The sequence below is a fragment of the Stegostoma tigrinum genome, chromosome 36 (genome assembly GCF_030684315.1).
Source record: "Stegostoma tigrinum isolate sSteTig4 chromosome 36, sSteTig4.hap1, whole genome shotgun sequence".
Taxonomy (NCBI): domain Eukaryota; kingdom Metazoa; phylum Chordata; class Chondrichthyes; order Orectolobiformes; family Stegostomatidae; genus Stegostoma; species Stegostoma tigrinum.
Window position 1 is genome coordinate 6298111 of NC_081389.1, and position 17412 is coordinate 6315522.

The window sequence follows — 17412 nt, forward strand, 5'->3', positions numbered from 1 at the left end:
GTCAGATTCACCGTTAGGGAGGGAAATCTGTCATGCTCACCTGGTCTGACCTACGTGTGATTCCAGGGCCACAGCAATGAGTCATAGAATGGTGCAGCACGAAAACAGGGCCTTCAGTCCAACTCGTTCATGCCAACCAGTATCCTAAATTAATTTAGTCCCATTTTCCAGCACTTGGCTCATATCCCTCTAAACTCCTCCTATTCATGTACTCAACTATACCAGCCTCCACCACTTCCTCTGGCAACTCATTCCAAACACACACACACCCTCTGTGTGAAAAAGATGCCCCCTTAGGTCCCTTTTAAATCTTTCCCCTCACCTTAAACTTATGCCCCTTTAGTTTTGGGCTCCCCTACCCTGGGGAAAAGACCTCGGCTATTTACCCTATCCATGCCCCTCGTGGTTTTATAAATCTCTATAAAGGATACCCCTCAGCCTCTGATGCTCCAATGAAAATAGCCCCAGCCTATTCAGCCCCTCCCTGTAGCTCAAACCGTCCCACCCTGCTAACTTCATCGCAAATCTTTTCTGAGTCCTTGCAAGTTTCACAACATCTTTCCTACAGCAGGGAGACCAGAATTGCAAAAAATGACATAATCCGTGTCCTGTACAACTGCAACATGACCTTCCGACTCCTATACTCAATGCACAGGCCAATAGAGGCAAGTATATCTCAGGTTGACTGCCTTCAGGGTAATTAGGGTTGGGCAATAAATGGTGGCTTGGCACATTTTGTAAATAAGCTTCAAAAAAAAATGCCTGAGAGTCACATGAATCATTGAATGGCTCTCAAGAATCCAAATGCATTAAACTTGAAATTATTGTGCCAACTAATATTAGCGAAGCAAGATAATTACTTCTGCATCAGTGAAAATAATGTTCAGTAAAATGATCTTTGCTTGAAGGAGGGTATCTTGGAGGATCGTATATGACCAGTGTCTAGTCACTAAGTTAATTGGGGACAGCGGGGGTATTATAATCAGATGAGGGGAAGTCAAGGGCAACGGGAGGGTCCCAGGAATTTAAAGTGTCAAAACAAGTTGGAATCACTCACTGAATCGTTAACGCGTGAAAGCATGTACCACAGATTTGCCAGGCCCCAAATTCCCAGCAGGATTCCTGTTCCCCTCTCTTTGGCTGCAGTGAGGCTCACTTGTTGCCATGGGTAACAGCCAGGGATTCCATTGATATGATTGCTGGTCTTAATTTAAATCGTCGGGGCCTTTGATTGTGGCGTGGAAGAGCTGGGAATGTCTTCCCATTTCCCTGTCTTGCATCAAGCTATCGGTCTCCTGCAGAGGCAGCTGTCAATGGCACAAGGTCAAAGTGATCAGGTTTCCCTCGCTCTGAGAGCTCAGTGTTCATTTCAGGCAAATGAGGTCACTGTTTACGCAGGTCCAGCCCACAGAGGAGTCCGATTACCACGGAGACCTTTCTAAACAGCAAAATTCTCAATCGTGCAGAAATGGTTGATATTCATCATCACTCTCTGCCTCCAGAAGTGACTTGTCGTTGCTCAAATTTGTTTCCTCCCACAGGTTCTCTCATCAACGGCCTAAACGATTCAGAAAGCCACAAACTTCCACTCCATTCCCAAACCTAAGACAACCCTTTCAGTGCTGTACTATCTTCCGGCCGAGACGTAGAACCGAGTGCCCTCTCAAATGAACGGCTAAAAGTCTTGCCCATGTTCTATCACTCGACCTGTGTCATGATAACAGGGTTGGAGCTTGTGTGCACAATAAGACTGCGGTGTTATGAGCATGAGAAAAGTGCAATGGCAGATCATACACACCTGCACATTTCACTGCAAACTGTTCTTGTAAAGCCCTGAGGTTGTGAAAGGGGTAAAAGTTCGACATGCCCTCTTGCTCAGTTTGCGGGTATAATTGAGCACTATGAGCAGAACTGACCCTTGTCCTTCCGCATACATACAAACACATAATACATGCACACGCCAGTGATCGGCCTAACCCCAGTTCGCCAACTGGGAGGCAAACACTCTCGTTTGTTCCACATTGTTCTCCACAAACCGAATCCTCCCAATTCTCTTGTGCAGCTGCATGGGGGTGTCAACAACAGAATTTACTGGAAAAGCTCAGCAGGTCTGGCAGCATCCGTGGAGAGAAATCAGAGCCAACGTTTTGGTTCGAGCGACTCTTCCTCAGAACTAGATGGGGGTGACTAGGCCATGGCTTTATAGGTGTATAGGCCTTTGGCAATCCCCTCCATGGAGCTTTCTCCATGTGTAGGCCCAGATTGCGAATGTGTGCAGTTCTTAATGAAAACGGGAAGAGTTTCAGCTCCAGTCTAACCACACCCTCCAGCTTGATGCTTTCAGAAAAGATCATAAATAGGGATTCTTTTGTCAAAGGCAGGGGTGTGGATGTGGGCGATGATCACGTGCCGTACTCTGTCTAACCAAATAGCATTATGTGCACTAACAGCGCCTAAGCCAGCTGAGACAAGATCAGGGAATGAACATGGTCCTTACCCTCATCTGTGTGGTTTAATTACCTCAATCCCATTATCTCATTCCCAAAGAAGCTCCCTCACAGTGTCATCAGGGCCAACCATCTCCCGGACCACTTTCAATCATCTAAAGTGGGGGTTTAAAGACAGAAATCTCTGAGAGAATTTCTTCCCAAAGTTTCAAGGCCAGGTTTCAAAATTCCATTCATTTACCTCTCCATCATGTTGCTTTCTCAGGGCGCGGGGAAGGGCAGATCGTACACATCTGTGCCATGACTCACAGGGTATTGCAACTGTGTCAGACAAACTGCTATTGCCTGTCATGCCAAGCTAGGAACTGCACTCAGCCAGAGGGGAAATTTCTCACTTTACCTCCCTGTTTATTGTGTATTTTCATCACATCAGGTCCATTATCAGATAAACATCTAGCACAACTAAAGGATGACCGCTGTAGGTGCCATATTGCCCGCATCTATTAGCAACCAGGAGAGAATATATTGGGGAAAAACGACTCACCCAGGTGGAAGAGGGTACAGATTGAAGGTCATTGGTAAAGGAAGTAAGAGAGACATGAGGATAACCTCTTCATACAGCAAATGGGTAGGACTGGCCCAAAAGCTCAGTGGAAGCAGGGTTGACCCAGACTCTCAAGAGGGAACTGGACTATTATCTGAAAAGGAGCTAAGGGCAGGGGAGTGACACAGGGTGAATTGGTTGTGGAGAGCTAGCACAGACACGGTGGGGCAAACGGCCTCTTTCTGTGTTGTAACCATTCTATTATAGCTCAGTAGAAAATGTTAACGAATGTCTCAATTCTCTGGATGGTCGGGACTGATGGGCTCATTCCTGGCCACTATTACAAAACAAATCACAAACTGAGGTGAAACATCTCAAATCCAGCTACTGGATGACGCATGGATTATTTAAAAAACAGCCCAATTGCCTCATTATTGGGAAAAAGAAATAACTACTGCGTTTGGATTGAGAGGAACAATGTAGTCAGAGCTGCAGACACCTGAGATTTGTGCAAAGTGCACACACACTTATGTGGAAGTAAAATGAGCTGACTCTGAAATCAGCTTAGGCACCATTCACTCCTCTGGCACAGTCCACTTGTGTGGATCATAAGATCATAGAATCCCTACAGTGTAGCTGGAGATCAACTGGCCCAGTGTGTTTGCACCAACCCTTCAAACTTCTCTGCTTCCTCTTTTCGGAGAAAGTATCCCTGACCATGAATTTGGCCCTCACTTCTCCACTGTCTCCGGCTATACTGAGTACAATTCCAACCTTAGTCCTCCGCACCTTCCCAAGATGTGTCCCACAGCGCCACTCCCCCTCAAGATGAGGAAAACCTTGGAGAAGGTTAAGGAATGCCACTACCCCAAGTCACATGCCACCTTGACCTGGACTTGCCTCTCTGCTTCTTCGTTGCTGTTGGATAAAAATCCCAGACTTCACGACTCAACACTGTAGGAGTATCATCGCCATAGGGATGGTTCACATCGAGCACCTTCTCCAGGGAACTGGGTTTGAGCAACAATCGTGGCCTTTGCAGACACAGCTATCCCAGGGAGCTTCCAATGAAAAGCCAATCCTTTCACAATTCAGAGCCACACACAATGTTTTCATTTAACACCTCAGCCATGCCCTCACATCAAGGTGTAAATCCCTTTATTCCCTCTAATCAGCCCTACTTCCCCCTTTTACTGTTCAGATGATCACAGAAGACATTGGGAAATCTCTTTATGTTGGCTGCCAGTCTTTTCTCATAATTCCTTTTTGCTTGTTAGCTGCTTTTTTACCGCGCCTTTGCTCCTCTTGATTCTTGAGTTTATTTTCTATCTGACACTTATCAAAAGCACACATTTGCTTCTTTACCTTAACTTCCATCTCCTTGGACATTGAGGGAAGCTCTGGGTCTGCTTGATCTACCTTTCCCATTCCACAGTAGCCAAACCAGCTCCTCTTTGAAGGTAGCCCATTGCTTAGTTACTGTTTTTCCTACTAACTACTCATTCCAATCTATCCTGTTTTTGTCCCATTACAGTCCGGTCTCTGTCAATTGATGCCTCTCACTCTCGAACGTTGCATGTCATTCTGCACCATCATCCTGAACCTTATGAAATACACAACACCAGGTTATTGTCCAACAGGTTTATTTGAAATCACAAGCTTTCGGAGCACAGCTGGACAGAGCGCTGGTATCATGTGACTTCTGACTTTGGCCACCCCAGTCCAACTCCACATTATGAAACATTTATTACTGTCTCTTAAAATGTTCCCCAACTGGCTCTTGATCCATTTGGCCCACCTCAATTCCTCTTGTTGGAAGAATGGAAACAGGAAGCTCTTTTATGTACAATCAAAGAACACTTGCCCCTCAGCGCCCTTACACAGGTCTCCCATTATAACTACTCTATAATATTGACATCTCTGTAATTTCCCTGCACATTTGTTCTTCTATCTCCTTCCCACTATTTGCAGGTCTATAGACAACACTGAGCAAAACAATGGTACCCATTTTATTCCTTAGTTTGAGCTAAATGGACTCTGTGTTTGGGTCCTCTGAGACATCTTTTTCTCCAGCTTGGCAATGCACACCTTAAACAATATCGTTACCCTTCCTCCTTTCCTTTCTTTTCTAACTTTTCTCACTACCTTGTGCCCAGGAATATTTAACACCCAGTCTTGACCTTCCTTGAGCATCAAGATTCCACATGGCAATCTGTGCCTGTAACTCTCTGGCCTTATTTACTATGCTCCATGTGTGCACATACACGCACAGTAACCCTGATTTAGACCTCATTTACTAACTTCCGCCCTCCTACTTCACTTACTAACCTGCTACTGTCAATGCTAGTTATCAGTGATCACTTACTATTCAGTTTGTTTGCCTACCTAGGAAATTTTGTGTCACTGCTCATGGGTTCTGTGGGTCCTTGAGCGGCCTGATGAACCTGTATTCCTCTTGGTTGTCACCTGGTGTGACAGATATTTAATATGGGAATGCTGTTGCGCATCAGCAGACACACAGTCCTTGACAGAAATTAGATCCAGTTAGATCCCTTCCATCATCTGCTGGTATCACACAGGTATCTTACACCTTAGTTCACCATCGGGGGCTTGTTTTGCATTGCATTGTGCCTGGTTCCTCCCCTCTGACCTTACCATCATGGCTGACCCTGCCAGGAGCAGAGGATTCCTGGCGGCAGCACTCTCGGGATGAAAGGAAAACTCGAGCCTCCCCACGGCAGCAAGGTGGTAATCCACAGAGAGAACTACACTTGAGCCAGTTGCGCCTCTAAGTATTCTGTGAAATCTGGCCTTCGCCCTCACTAATTCCCACACCCCTGCCAAGTTACTTTAAAACCCTCCCAATGACACCAGCAAAATGACCCTTATGGAACGCAGTCCCAGCTTCGTTTAGGTTTTCCCCAGATTCAGTCCCAGTATCACGGGAAACTAATCCCTCCCTCCCTTCACGGTCTTTCCAGCCACATATTTGTATGCCTTATCCTCCACTTGCACATGGCACTGGGAGTCACCCAGAGACTACTACATGTGCCATCTTTCTAGCCAGCTCCCAAAATCCTGCCTGCAGGAATTCCCCTAATATGGAATCATACACTCCCTGCAGTGTGGAAACAGGCCATTTGGCCCAACGAGTCCACACTGATCCAGAAGGACCTAGACAGCATAGGTTTAAGGTGAGAGGGGAAAGATTTAAAAGGGACCTGAGGGGCAATCTTTTCGCACAGAGGGTGATGCACTTGGGGAATGAGCTGCCAGAGGAAGTGGAGGAGGCTGGTACAGTTACAACATTTAAAAGGCATCTGGATGGGTACGTGAATATGATGGGTTTAGAGGGATATGGGCCAAATGCTGGCAAACGGAACTAGATTAATTTAGGATATCTGGCCAGCATGGACAAGTTGGACTGAAGGGTCGAGCTCTTTCACTCCACCTTGCCTTTTTTTTCAGCCTGGAATGACCCAGCTACAGGTATGGGAGGAACAGACCTTCCGAAATAAAGAAACAAAAACAGATATTGCTGGAAAAGCTCAGCAAGTCTGACAGCATCTTTGGAGAGAAAGCAGAGTTAATGTTTCAGGTCCAGTGACCCTTCTTCAGAAACTCCAAAAAAAGCTTGATATATAAAGTAGGGACAAAAAAAACCTGAAATGTCAATCCAAACCATTTTAGCCGGACTTGCTGTACTGTCATTAATCAGCAGAAGGAGATTATGTTCCAGAGAACAATTGATTGCATATCAGTAATAATTTAGCAGCTACTGAGCTGTCTTCTGCTACACTCTCACTAGAATGTTGAGTTTTATCATATCACAGAGTTGATATCCTCAACGCAAAATGGTTAAAATGGGTACAGATTTTCAGATAGTGGAGATCACGTCTTAAGCTCAAAACGCCTTTTATGCGCAAGATCTGCCATATTGCGGTCATTGCAGGATTTTCAGACTAGTTTCCTGGGTCAGCACTCTCATTACAATGGAGGAGGACTGCTGCAATGTTGCATGCTGACCCAAAGCCCCTTCAGGCAAGATCCCACGGCATAATTTCAAAGAACAGTTTCTCCCTCCAGCTAATATTTTCCTCTCAATCAGGACGATTCAAATATCGGGCCCGGAAAGTCTGTAGGATCTTGGTGTGGTGTGTGAAAAAAAATGGTGTTTGCCACTTCCTACGACAAAGACATTTTAAGAAGATAGTTCATTGGCTACAAAGACCTATGGGATGGCCCTGAGGTTGTGAAAGGTGTATTTTTTATTTAAAAGAAGTCTTACAGGATGACAGAGAAATGCTCCCATTTGTTTAGTTGTTGCCAACCAATAGTTTTTGGCTTTCTTTAAACTTAGCCTGTACTGTGTAGTCAAAATAACGATGAGCCTAATGGCACTTATTAATGAGAAGGTGTCACAGCAGCTTCAGGTGAGGGCAGATCCAACAACAGGTTCAGAGGTTGCTTTCCAGAATGACCCTGTTTCACTAACACTGCCCTGAAAACAGCTCTGCTGAAGGCTGCAATATTATGGAAGGCACAGTGGTAATGTCACCAGGCTAGAATCCAGACACTCGGGCTAATGTTCTGCTGACGTAAATTCAAAGCCTACCAGGGCAGCTGGTGGAATTTAAATCCAATTCAGAGATCTGGAATTAACTGCCAGTCTCAGCGATCCCGGCCATGAACCCACATTAATTGTCCTACAAACGATGAACTTTGTCTCTATCATTCCTTTTTGTGATTTCTCTAAGTAAAATGGCACTGAACTGTGGCGACGTATCCACATCTCACTGTATTTCCCTAAGTGCAAGTGGTAATAAATCGCTATTCTAATCTAGAAGTTTCCCTGGTTTACTATTGGTGCTTATCCTGCCTGACCTATACGTGACTCCAGATCCACAGGAACGTGGCTGACACTTTACTGTCCTCTGCAAACGGCCCCGCAAGCTACTCAGTTAAGAAAATAAGAACTAGGAGCAGGAATAGGCCATTCAGCCCCTCAAATCTGTTCCACCATCTCTGATGATCATGGTTGATCTCATCTCGGCTTCAACTCCACTTTATTGCCCACTCTCTATAACCCTTTAACCCATTACTAATTAAAAGTTTATACCCTCTTTAAATTTACTCAGAGTTCCAGCATTCACTGCTCTCTGGGGCAATGAATTCCACAAATTGAAGACCCTTTGAGAGAAGAAATTTCTCTTCATCTCAGTTCTAATCTGCCATGCCTTAGCTTACAGCTATGACCTCTTGGTCTAGATGGCGTCGCAGTAGGGCAAGTGTATCTACTTTGTCAGTCCCCTTTAGCATCTTATATAATCCATGAGATCTGCTCACAATTTCAAGGGAACTCACGAATAAGCAACAAATGCTGGACGTGTCATCAATTCTGACATTAAAGACTGTCGGTATGAACTATGCTCATCACACAGAGGTTCAATCTTAATTTTTGTTTTGATTCCCTCAATTCAAACTGTGTTAATGACACTTTGTCAATCTCTCTGGAATTGATCATTATCTATTAGAAGTGTGGAGTCTCATAGTCAGTATTTTTTTAAATTATGGGTGGAGATTTTTTAAGAATCATAAACGTGAAAGTACTTTGTTTACAATTCGTTTGTTTTTTTCTCCCCCTTCGCTCACACTTTCTGTACATGATTTGGTGTTGAATTTAACCACTCCACAATTTACATTTCCTTCTCAGTCAGTTTATTTCAGAATACTTCTGTTGGATTGATCGAGGAGGCACCTGTTTCACTTTGGTCCTGAGTTTTGCAGTTTCTCTCGCTGCATCACCTCCAGGAACATGCCAAGCAAAACTTTAAAATAAAACTGACATGGTTCGAGGATGAGTTTAATCCATAGCAGGTGTCATCAGGCATTCTGCCGCTGCAGATTATAGCCGTGTGTTAGGCACTTGGTAGATTTCTGTCCTTGGCCTGATAAATTCAAACTCGGAGCATGTGCCTCTCTTTGTTGTTTCTTTCCAGGGGCCCGGGTATCTATTTACATCTCCTGGGTTTGGCTATTTCCCTGTTTCTATCTGTAAACTACCCGTGAACAAGGGAGATTATCATCTGTATGCGACAGAGTTACAGAGTCACACAGCGTAAAGACAGACCCTTCAGTCCAAATAGTCTGTGCTGCCCATAATCCCAAACTAAACTAGTCCCAACTGCTGCTCTTGGCCCAGAGCCCTCCAAACATTCCTTATTCATGACCTTATCCAAATGTCCTTTAAACATTGTAACTGTGCCCACATCCACCACTTCCTCTGGCAGCTCATTCCACATACGAACCACTCCGTGTTAAAAAAAAATTACCCCTTATGTCTTCTTTAAAATCTTTCTCCTTTCACCTTAAAAAATATGCCCCCCTAGTCTCAAAATCCCCTACCCTGGGGAAAAGGCACCTGCCATTCGCCTTATCTATACCCCTCATGATTTTATAAACCATGATAAGTTACTCCATAACAGCCAGTGATTTATTTTCCCCACCTCTCCGTTTGCTTTTCCTTACTTCTTTGACACCTTCCATGATCCCTAGGTTTCCCGAACAGTTCTAGAATGCAGTCGCAGTTTGCAATGCAGGCAATGTAGCAGCCAACTTGTATACAGCAAGTTCTCTCAAAATGACTACAACTTTTATAAATGAGATTGTCAGAGGAGTAATCACTGGTTAGGAAGCAGAGCTGTTCTATCCTTTGCTCTGATTGGGATCTGGATTACCTGCTGTTTGTGTGAGCTTGCTGTGTGCCACATGGCGACTGTGTCTCCTACATTACACCAGTAGCCACTGTAAAAAAATACTTCATTCACTATAATGTACTGAGGTCATAAAAGGCACTCTTTCAATTCATGTTCCTTCCTTTCTCTCATTTCACCCATAAGCTGGCGACAAAGATAGCTTCCTGCCTGTCAGCAAAGATGTAACATGTCGAAAAGGATGGGTCGCACCTACCCTCAGAGACAGTCTCCAAAATCTGGGTGACTTTCTCTTTCTTCAGAATGTGCCTTTTAAGATACTTCATGAAGATTCCTGAGCTGTACTCTCCATCCTGTACCTCGTAGGCTTCCGCATCTTCACACCTGTAATTCCAGCATAGGTTAAAGACATTTTTGCTTTCCCATTGCTGTAGCTTCCAACAGCTCCTTGCTTCCAATTTTTTCTTTGAAATATCTTTTTTACTCTTGGTCCCCTAAAGGCCAGTCTTCTTCTGATTCAATGGCAGTACTGTGCAATTAGCCAACAGCGACATGTGGCTACTGAGAAACCTACATACAGCCAATTGTGTTTCTGGGTTAGGAAATGTGAAACGGCCAATCAATGCCATTAGTGGACTTGTGATCTGAGTCTTCATCATGAATATTGGCAAAACATCAACACACGCACTGGACTGGAACAGGGGCAAACCATTCTGAGCCTGCCCCACCATTTAATAAGTTTGGATTTTAAGCTCAATTCTACATTCCCACGCATCTCTGATATTTCCCTGACTGTGCTTATCAAAATTCTATCCACCTCTGCTTCAGAAACATTCAAAGGATGGTGACTCTGTGTAATTCATGACCCTAGACTGTGGTGGACGCCAGGACATTGAGTAAAATTAAGGAAGAGATAGACAGATTTTTCAATTAGTAAAGGGTAGAAGGGTTATGGAGAGGGGGCAGAAAACAGAGTTGAGGCTGAAGTGAGATCAGCCACGGTTGTATCCAATGGCGGAGGAGTCTCAAGGGGCTGAGTGGCCTCCTCTTGCTCCTCGCTCTTCAGAACTTGCATTGTCTGCTTCCAAGCCTTTTGAAGAAGAGAGTTCCAAAAACACCATGACCTTTCATGAGAAAGAAATTCTCTACACCTTCGCCTTAAATGGGTGATCCCTTATTTGAAACCATTACCAGCAGTTTGAGATTCTGCCATACCTTCTCCACATCCAGCCTGACAAGGCCCCTAAGGATCCTACCGGGGTCAATCTAGTCAAACCTTGCTCTTCTGAACTCCCGCAGGATGCAAGCCGAGCAAAGTGTGAGAAGTCTTTGTCAAGGAATATGATTGCAGTTCACTAACTGAGAAGGTGAAGCATCGGATAGAAATATTTCTGAGGAAGATTCCTAGTCAATTTGAAATATTAACCGCATTTCTCTTCCTTTGCAATGAAATTGCCAGAGCAGCTGAATATCTCAGATTATAGAATTAGAGCAAAAATAGGCCATTCAGCCCATCAGGTCTACTCTGCCAGTCAATGAGATCATGAAGGGTCTGATAACACTCAACTCCACTCTCCTGTCATTTCCTCAGAACCCTTGATTAAAAATCTATCAGTTTTGAATATATTTATTCACCCAACCCTGCCAGCCCACTGCAGTTAAGAATTCCACAGATTCAGTCCACTTGGAAGAGAAATTCCTCCTCATTGACGTCTTAAATGTGCAACCTCTTTCTCTGAGATTGAACCGTCGGGCCCTTGTCTCTCCCACATGGGGAAACAACTTTTCCACACCTACCCTTGTCGAGTCCCCAAAGAATCTTGTGTGTTTCCATAGTCACCCCTCATTCTGCTAAACTGCAATAAATACAGGCCCAATCTACTTTAGATTTCTGCAGTACTTCACTTTCATCAGGATGGTGTGAGCTCACTGTGATGCAAACGTGGCACTGTGCAACGAGGAGGTGAGCGGACTTGGTTAGAGAGAGGTCACTGAAGCCACATTCAGGGCTGATTAGCAATTTCTACTGGATGACATTACTGTTAGGTAGGAGCTTGCCGAGTTCTGTTGTCTTGTCTGAACCATGGCTCAGCTGATGCGTCCGTGTTTTGGAGACACAATTTTGGGGGTTTAAGTCCTGATTGAGAATGTATGCAACAGTTCAGAGCTGTAGTGTTGGAGGCGATGTCTTTCGAACATCCATTAAACGAAGGATTGCTCTTGCACTCTCAAGTGAATGTCAGAGACCCCCATGGCACTATTTCTCACTCAACCAACATCACCGAACGGATTTTCCCAGTGTTTGTGCGTGTGAAATCAACTGCTTCATTTCCTTCATTCCAACAGTGGGTACATCGTAATCACAGAAACTCGGAATTGCTACAGTGCAAAGGGAGGCCATTTGGTCCATTGTGCCTGCAATAGTTCTATCCCCTAGTGCCCATCTGTAAGGGGTGTAGAGACACAGGTTTTCACTATTTTATTCCCCACATCTTTCAGTGAGATGTCTAGATTGGTGATTACAAGATAGTTTCGCTGGTCTATACAGTAGCATTGGCTTAGCCTTGAGTGGCAATTGGGCAATGCTGATCCTGGGGCAGTGCAAAGGAATCACCGGTTTCTAGGGAGCCCTTGGATATATGTTCATAGAACTGTTACAGCTTTGGGGATGGGAGTCCAACATCAGGAGATATCTCAGCATAAAGGCCATTTAAAACAGAGATGAGGAAGGATTTCTTCAGTCACAGGTTGATGAATTTTTGGATTTGTCTCTCCTGGGAGCCTTCAAAGCCTGGTCATTGAGCAGGCTCAATAGAGAAATTAAATTATTGTCTGGATGCCATTAAGGGATACAGAGATATTGTGGGAAAGGGGCATTTAGGAGACGATCAGTCATGAACTGACAAGTCCGACAGGCCGGATGGCCTATTGCTGTTTCTTATGCCCCGCGTTCTCTAGTTTCAGATCCTTCCAAAGCATGGCACCTAAATATGAATGCAATTCTCCAGCCGAGACCAAATTAGCATCTTATTCAAAATCAACATAACCTCCTCGCTCTTGTATATTATTTGCACATTCTCCCTGTGTCTGTGCAGGTTTCCTCCCACAGACCAAAGATGTGCAGGTTAGGTGGACTGGCCATGCTGAAGTGCCCCATGTTTGTCTAGGGATTAGCAGGCTGGGTGGATTAGCCACGGGAAATGTGAGGTTACACAGAAAGGGTGGGGGAATAGTAGTCTAAGGTGGATGTTCTTTGAAGGGACGATGTGAACCTGATGGGCTGAATGGCCACCTTCCAAACTGTAGGGATTCTATGTTTCTACAATTCTACTCTAAGCCCCAATTAATAAAGTCTTGGACACTGTAAGCTTTATCAACTGCTCCCTGCGTCTGTCTGTACCCAGATCCCTCTACTCCCCCACACTCTTTAGAATTGCTTCTATTTTACACTGTCTTTCCATGGTCTTCCGACAAAAATGAACCACACTCATTTCTCCACTTTGAGTTTCAACTGCAGGTGCTGGAAATCAGGAACAGAAACACCCGCAGAACCTCAGCAGGTCCAGCAGCATCCGTTGAGAGAGAAAGCACAGTTATTGTTTCAGGTCCGGCGACCATTCTTCAGAGCTTCAATTCACCTGAAACCTAACCACAGATGCTGCCAGGCCTAGTGAGTTTTCCCCAGTGATTTCTGTTTTTGGTTCATCTGCCACATGGTTGTCCCCTCCATCAGCTAGGCAATGTTCTTTTTAAAGGATGACACTGACCTCACGGTTTACAACTGTTGCAAGTTTTACTATCCCCAAATGTTGAAATGGCAGTTTTATGTAATGTGGTGTTAAACTAGGTCAACAGAATTAAGGTACAGGTCAGACATGATCAAGGCCAGGCTCGAGGGGCTGGATGGCCTTTGTTCTGTTGCCATGTCACAGCATCTCAGAGGAAGAGGCAGATCTTCTGAAGTGGTGAAGATGATGTTTGGGGCTGACACCAAGTACAGGAAATGCACATCATTGCCATTCACTCCCAAACTGGAATAGCAGAGGGATACTCACGTCGCATATCCATAGACGATATTCCCTGTGGGAGCAAGGGGCTGTAGATCTGAAGGAAAGTATTCCTGATTATACCTGGAAAACAAATGTGATGGATTTCAGAGACATCTCTCAAGCCTCTCGAAAGTTACACATTGGAAATTAAGATGCAAAGCTGGGGGGAGGCAGCGGCTTCTGTTCTGAGGCACTCAAGGTGAGGGTGTGCAGTAATAGGCTGGATGTGAAAGCCCATGGCTCAGGGAAATCAGCACAGTGCCACCTCACTGGTCTTAGTCCTCAACTCAATTCATCAGATGGGCAGTGAAGTGCCAACATGAAAAACCTAACCCTTCGCTGTGAGTCATCCCTTAGTTGGTCGTCTGGATGTGGAACTTCCATTCACAGAGACAGAATGTGGATGAGACACTTTCAGACAATAGTTTTAATCAAACATTATGACATACCCTCTAGCAGGTGGGATTTGAAGCTGGATATTCCAGGCCTTATTCCAATTCAGAACTTTAATCTTTTGATTAGTTCTCTCCTGTTCCATAACTATTTTAAAACTAATAGAGTTACGATCACTTACCCTATAGTGCTCCCCCACTGAAACCTCAGTCGCTCGCCATGTGTTATTTCCCAATAGAAAGTCAGGTATTGCTCCTTTTGCAATCAGTACATCCACATATTGAATAAGAAAGTTTTCTTGTACACACAAATTCCTCCACATCCAAAACCTTCACACTATGACAGTCCCAGTCTATACTTGGAAAGTTAAAATTCCCAAACATAACCCTATTATTCATACAGAGATCTGAGCTCCCCTTATATATTTGCTTCCCAATTTCCCACTGACCATGCAGCAATCCCAATAAGGTGATCACACACTCTTATTTCTCAGACACACCTATATAACTTCACAGAAATATCCTCTCTAATGTTATCCCTGATCAAAAATGCCAGTCTTCCTCCGCTCTTCCCTCCCTATGTCAAGTATACCCTGGAACATTAAGCTGCCAGTCCTGTCGCCCCTGGGCCATGTTTCCGAAATTGCTATGATATTTCAGTCCCATGTTTCCAACTATGCCTTGAGTTTATTTGCATTACCTGTCAGGCCTCTTGCATTGAAGTAAATGCAGTTTAATTGATCAGTCTCACCTGATTCTCTGCCAAGCTCTTGTCTGCCTTGACTATTTGACTTATTCCCCATATCTATTGTACCAGCCTCAGCCTTTTCTCTCTATTGCTTTGGTTCCCAACCCCACTCCATAGGAAATTAAAACCAGTAAAAGAAATAGTTGTCACGTGTGTGATCTCAGTACCTTCATTCACATTATGCACGTGGATTTTAATCATTTTATGAACATATGAATTGCATTTTGTTTTACATCTCACAATTTTACCAAAGCGTGTTTTTACTCTAGTTCTAGACATAACCATTTTAAAACTAATAGAATTATGACCACTTGCCCTATAGTGCTCTCCACTGAAGCCTCAGTCAGTTGTCCTGTGTTATTTCCAACTGAAGGTCAGGTATTGTTCCTTCTAGACTCTATTCACCCAAGCATCAATTAAACATCTCTCCCCTGCCTTTAAGAGACTCCTTAACAGTTAACTCTTTGATCAAGATAGCCCATACGCCTAGAAGTGAAGCCTTATTGTATAACACTCCCAAGTACCATCCTTTCACAGTTAGGCGTGCTCCACAACGGCACATTTTTTCCGTTGACATCCAATCTCTGAAGAGAGCGCAACATTACTAGGTTCTGCAAAATCTCAGTTTCGAGAAATCCAGTGTTGCTCAATTTCCTGCCTCTGCAGCCATTCAATAGAAATCCAACAGATAACACACTGTGGTCTACAAAGGTCACTGTATGGATCAATGGCGCTTAATCAAGAAGCTTGAACACGAGCACCAGCTGATTCAAGAACAGTTTCTTCCTTGTTATTAGACTGCTGAATGGACCTCTCTAACTTCAAGCAATGTTGATCTTGCTTTGTGCATCTCCTGCGCACACATTACCTTGTATGCCTTGCTCTGTCTAAGCACCCAATGGTCTGTATGTCCTTGTTTGCTGTGATCTTCCTGCCCTGCTCGCAGAACAAAGTTTTTCACTGTACTTAGATACATTGCTTTCTTTATTCTTTCATGGGATATGGGCATCACTGGCTGGGCAGCAGTTATTCAATCGTTAGTGCTGTTGGCTGGGCAGTATTTACCGCTTGTCCCCTGTGGCCCTTCTCTGCCGAAGAGTATACCCCCAGCGCATAACTACTTCTAATTCTTTGTTCAACCCAAGAAAGGGTCAATTATTGCACCATCGGGCTTCTCATCCTCACAGGTACGGTCATTTCTTCGAACAATGCTGCACCCCAATTGTAATTCCCCTCTGTAACCAGCTGCTTTCCCTCCCCTTCTTCTTCTGGAATATTGGGGTTATAACTATCACAGCAATATTAAGCTGTATGTGATGTGGCCGTGGAGGGAGTTAAAATCTCTTCACGGAGATAGGAATCCTGACAGCACAGACCTGTTTCCTGCCACAATTATTTTTCGAATACAATTTCTAAAAGCAAATAGCTGGTAGACAGGGGAAGAGGAGATGGGCGTACCATTTCCGACACATGTCCAGCAGGACCACGTTCAGGGCTGTGTTCTTCGCCTGCATCTTGCAGAGGATTTTCTGAACGTTGATGCAGTTCTCCGGTCTGTATGGGTTTGGAGCATTTACCGGCACCATGTAGTTCCTTCCTGAACATTCGTAGCCATGCCCAGCGTAGTAAAACAGAGCTGTTGGGTCAAAAACAGGACAGCGAGGAGGACAGTAGTGCGGGGGGGGGGGGGGGGGGGGAGAGAAAATGACGCGGGAGGGGGAAGAGAGAATGGCGGGCGGGTGGAGAGAGCGAATGGCGGGGGGGGGGAAGAAGTGAGAGAATGACGGGTGGTTGGAGAGAGAGAATGACGCGGGAGGGGGAAGAGAGAGAATGGCGGGGGGGGGAAGAGAGAGAATGGCGGGGGGGGAAGAGAGAGAATGGCGGGGGGGGGGGAAGAGAGAGAATGGCGGGGGGGGGGGAAGAGAGAGAATGGCGGGGGGGGGGGGAAGAGAGAGAATGGCGGGGGGGGGGAAGAGAGAGAATGGCGGGGGGGGGGAAGAGAGAGAATGGCGGGGGGGGGAAGAGAGAGAATGGCGGGGGGGGGAAGAGAGAGAATGACGCGGGGGGGGGGGAGAGAGAGAATGGCGGAGGGGGAAGAGACAGAATGGCGGGGGAGGGGGAAGAGAGAGAATGACGCGGGGGGGGAAGAGAGAGAATGACGCGGGGGGGGGAAGAGAGAGAATGACGCGGGGGGGGGAAGAGAGAGAATGACGCGGGGGGGGGAAGAGAGAGAATGACGCGGGGGGGGGAAGAGAGAGAATGACGCGGGGGGGGGGAAGAGAGAGAATGGCAGGGGGGGGAGAAGTGAGAGAATGACGGGTGGTTGGAGAGAGAGAATGACGTGGGAGGGGGAAGAGAGAGAATGGCGGGGGGGGAAGAGAGAGAATGGCGGAGGGGGAAGAGAGAGAATGGCGGAGGGGGAAGAGAGAGAATGGCGGGGGAGGGGGAAGAGACAGAATGGCGGGGGAGGGGGAAGAGACAGAATGACGCGGGGGGGGGAAGAGAGAGAATGACGCGGG

At 45.5% G+C, this 17412-nt stretch overlaps 1 protein-coding gene across 1 annotated transcript in view; it reads right to left on the reverse strand.

Moving 5' to 3' along the window:
- malt3 (MALT paracaspase 3) overlaps window positions 1-17412 on the reverse strand; it is a 115918-nt gene that overhangs the window by 20924 nt on the left and 77582 nt on the right. Inside the window, exons 11-13 of the mRNA XM_048520939.2 lie at window positions 16352-16529; window positions 13760-13834; window positions 9961-10088 (exon numbers count right to left, since the gene is read on the reverse strand). Coding sequence (XP_048376896.1) covers window positions 9961-10088; window positions 13760-13834; window positions 16352-16529 — 381 coding nt within the window. The remainder of the gene's footprint in view (window positions 1-9960; window positions 10089-13759; window positions 13835-16351; window positions 16530-17412) is intronic.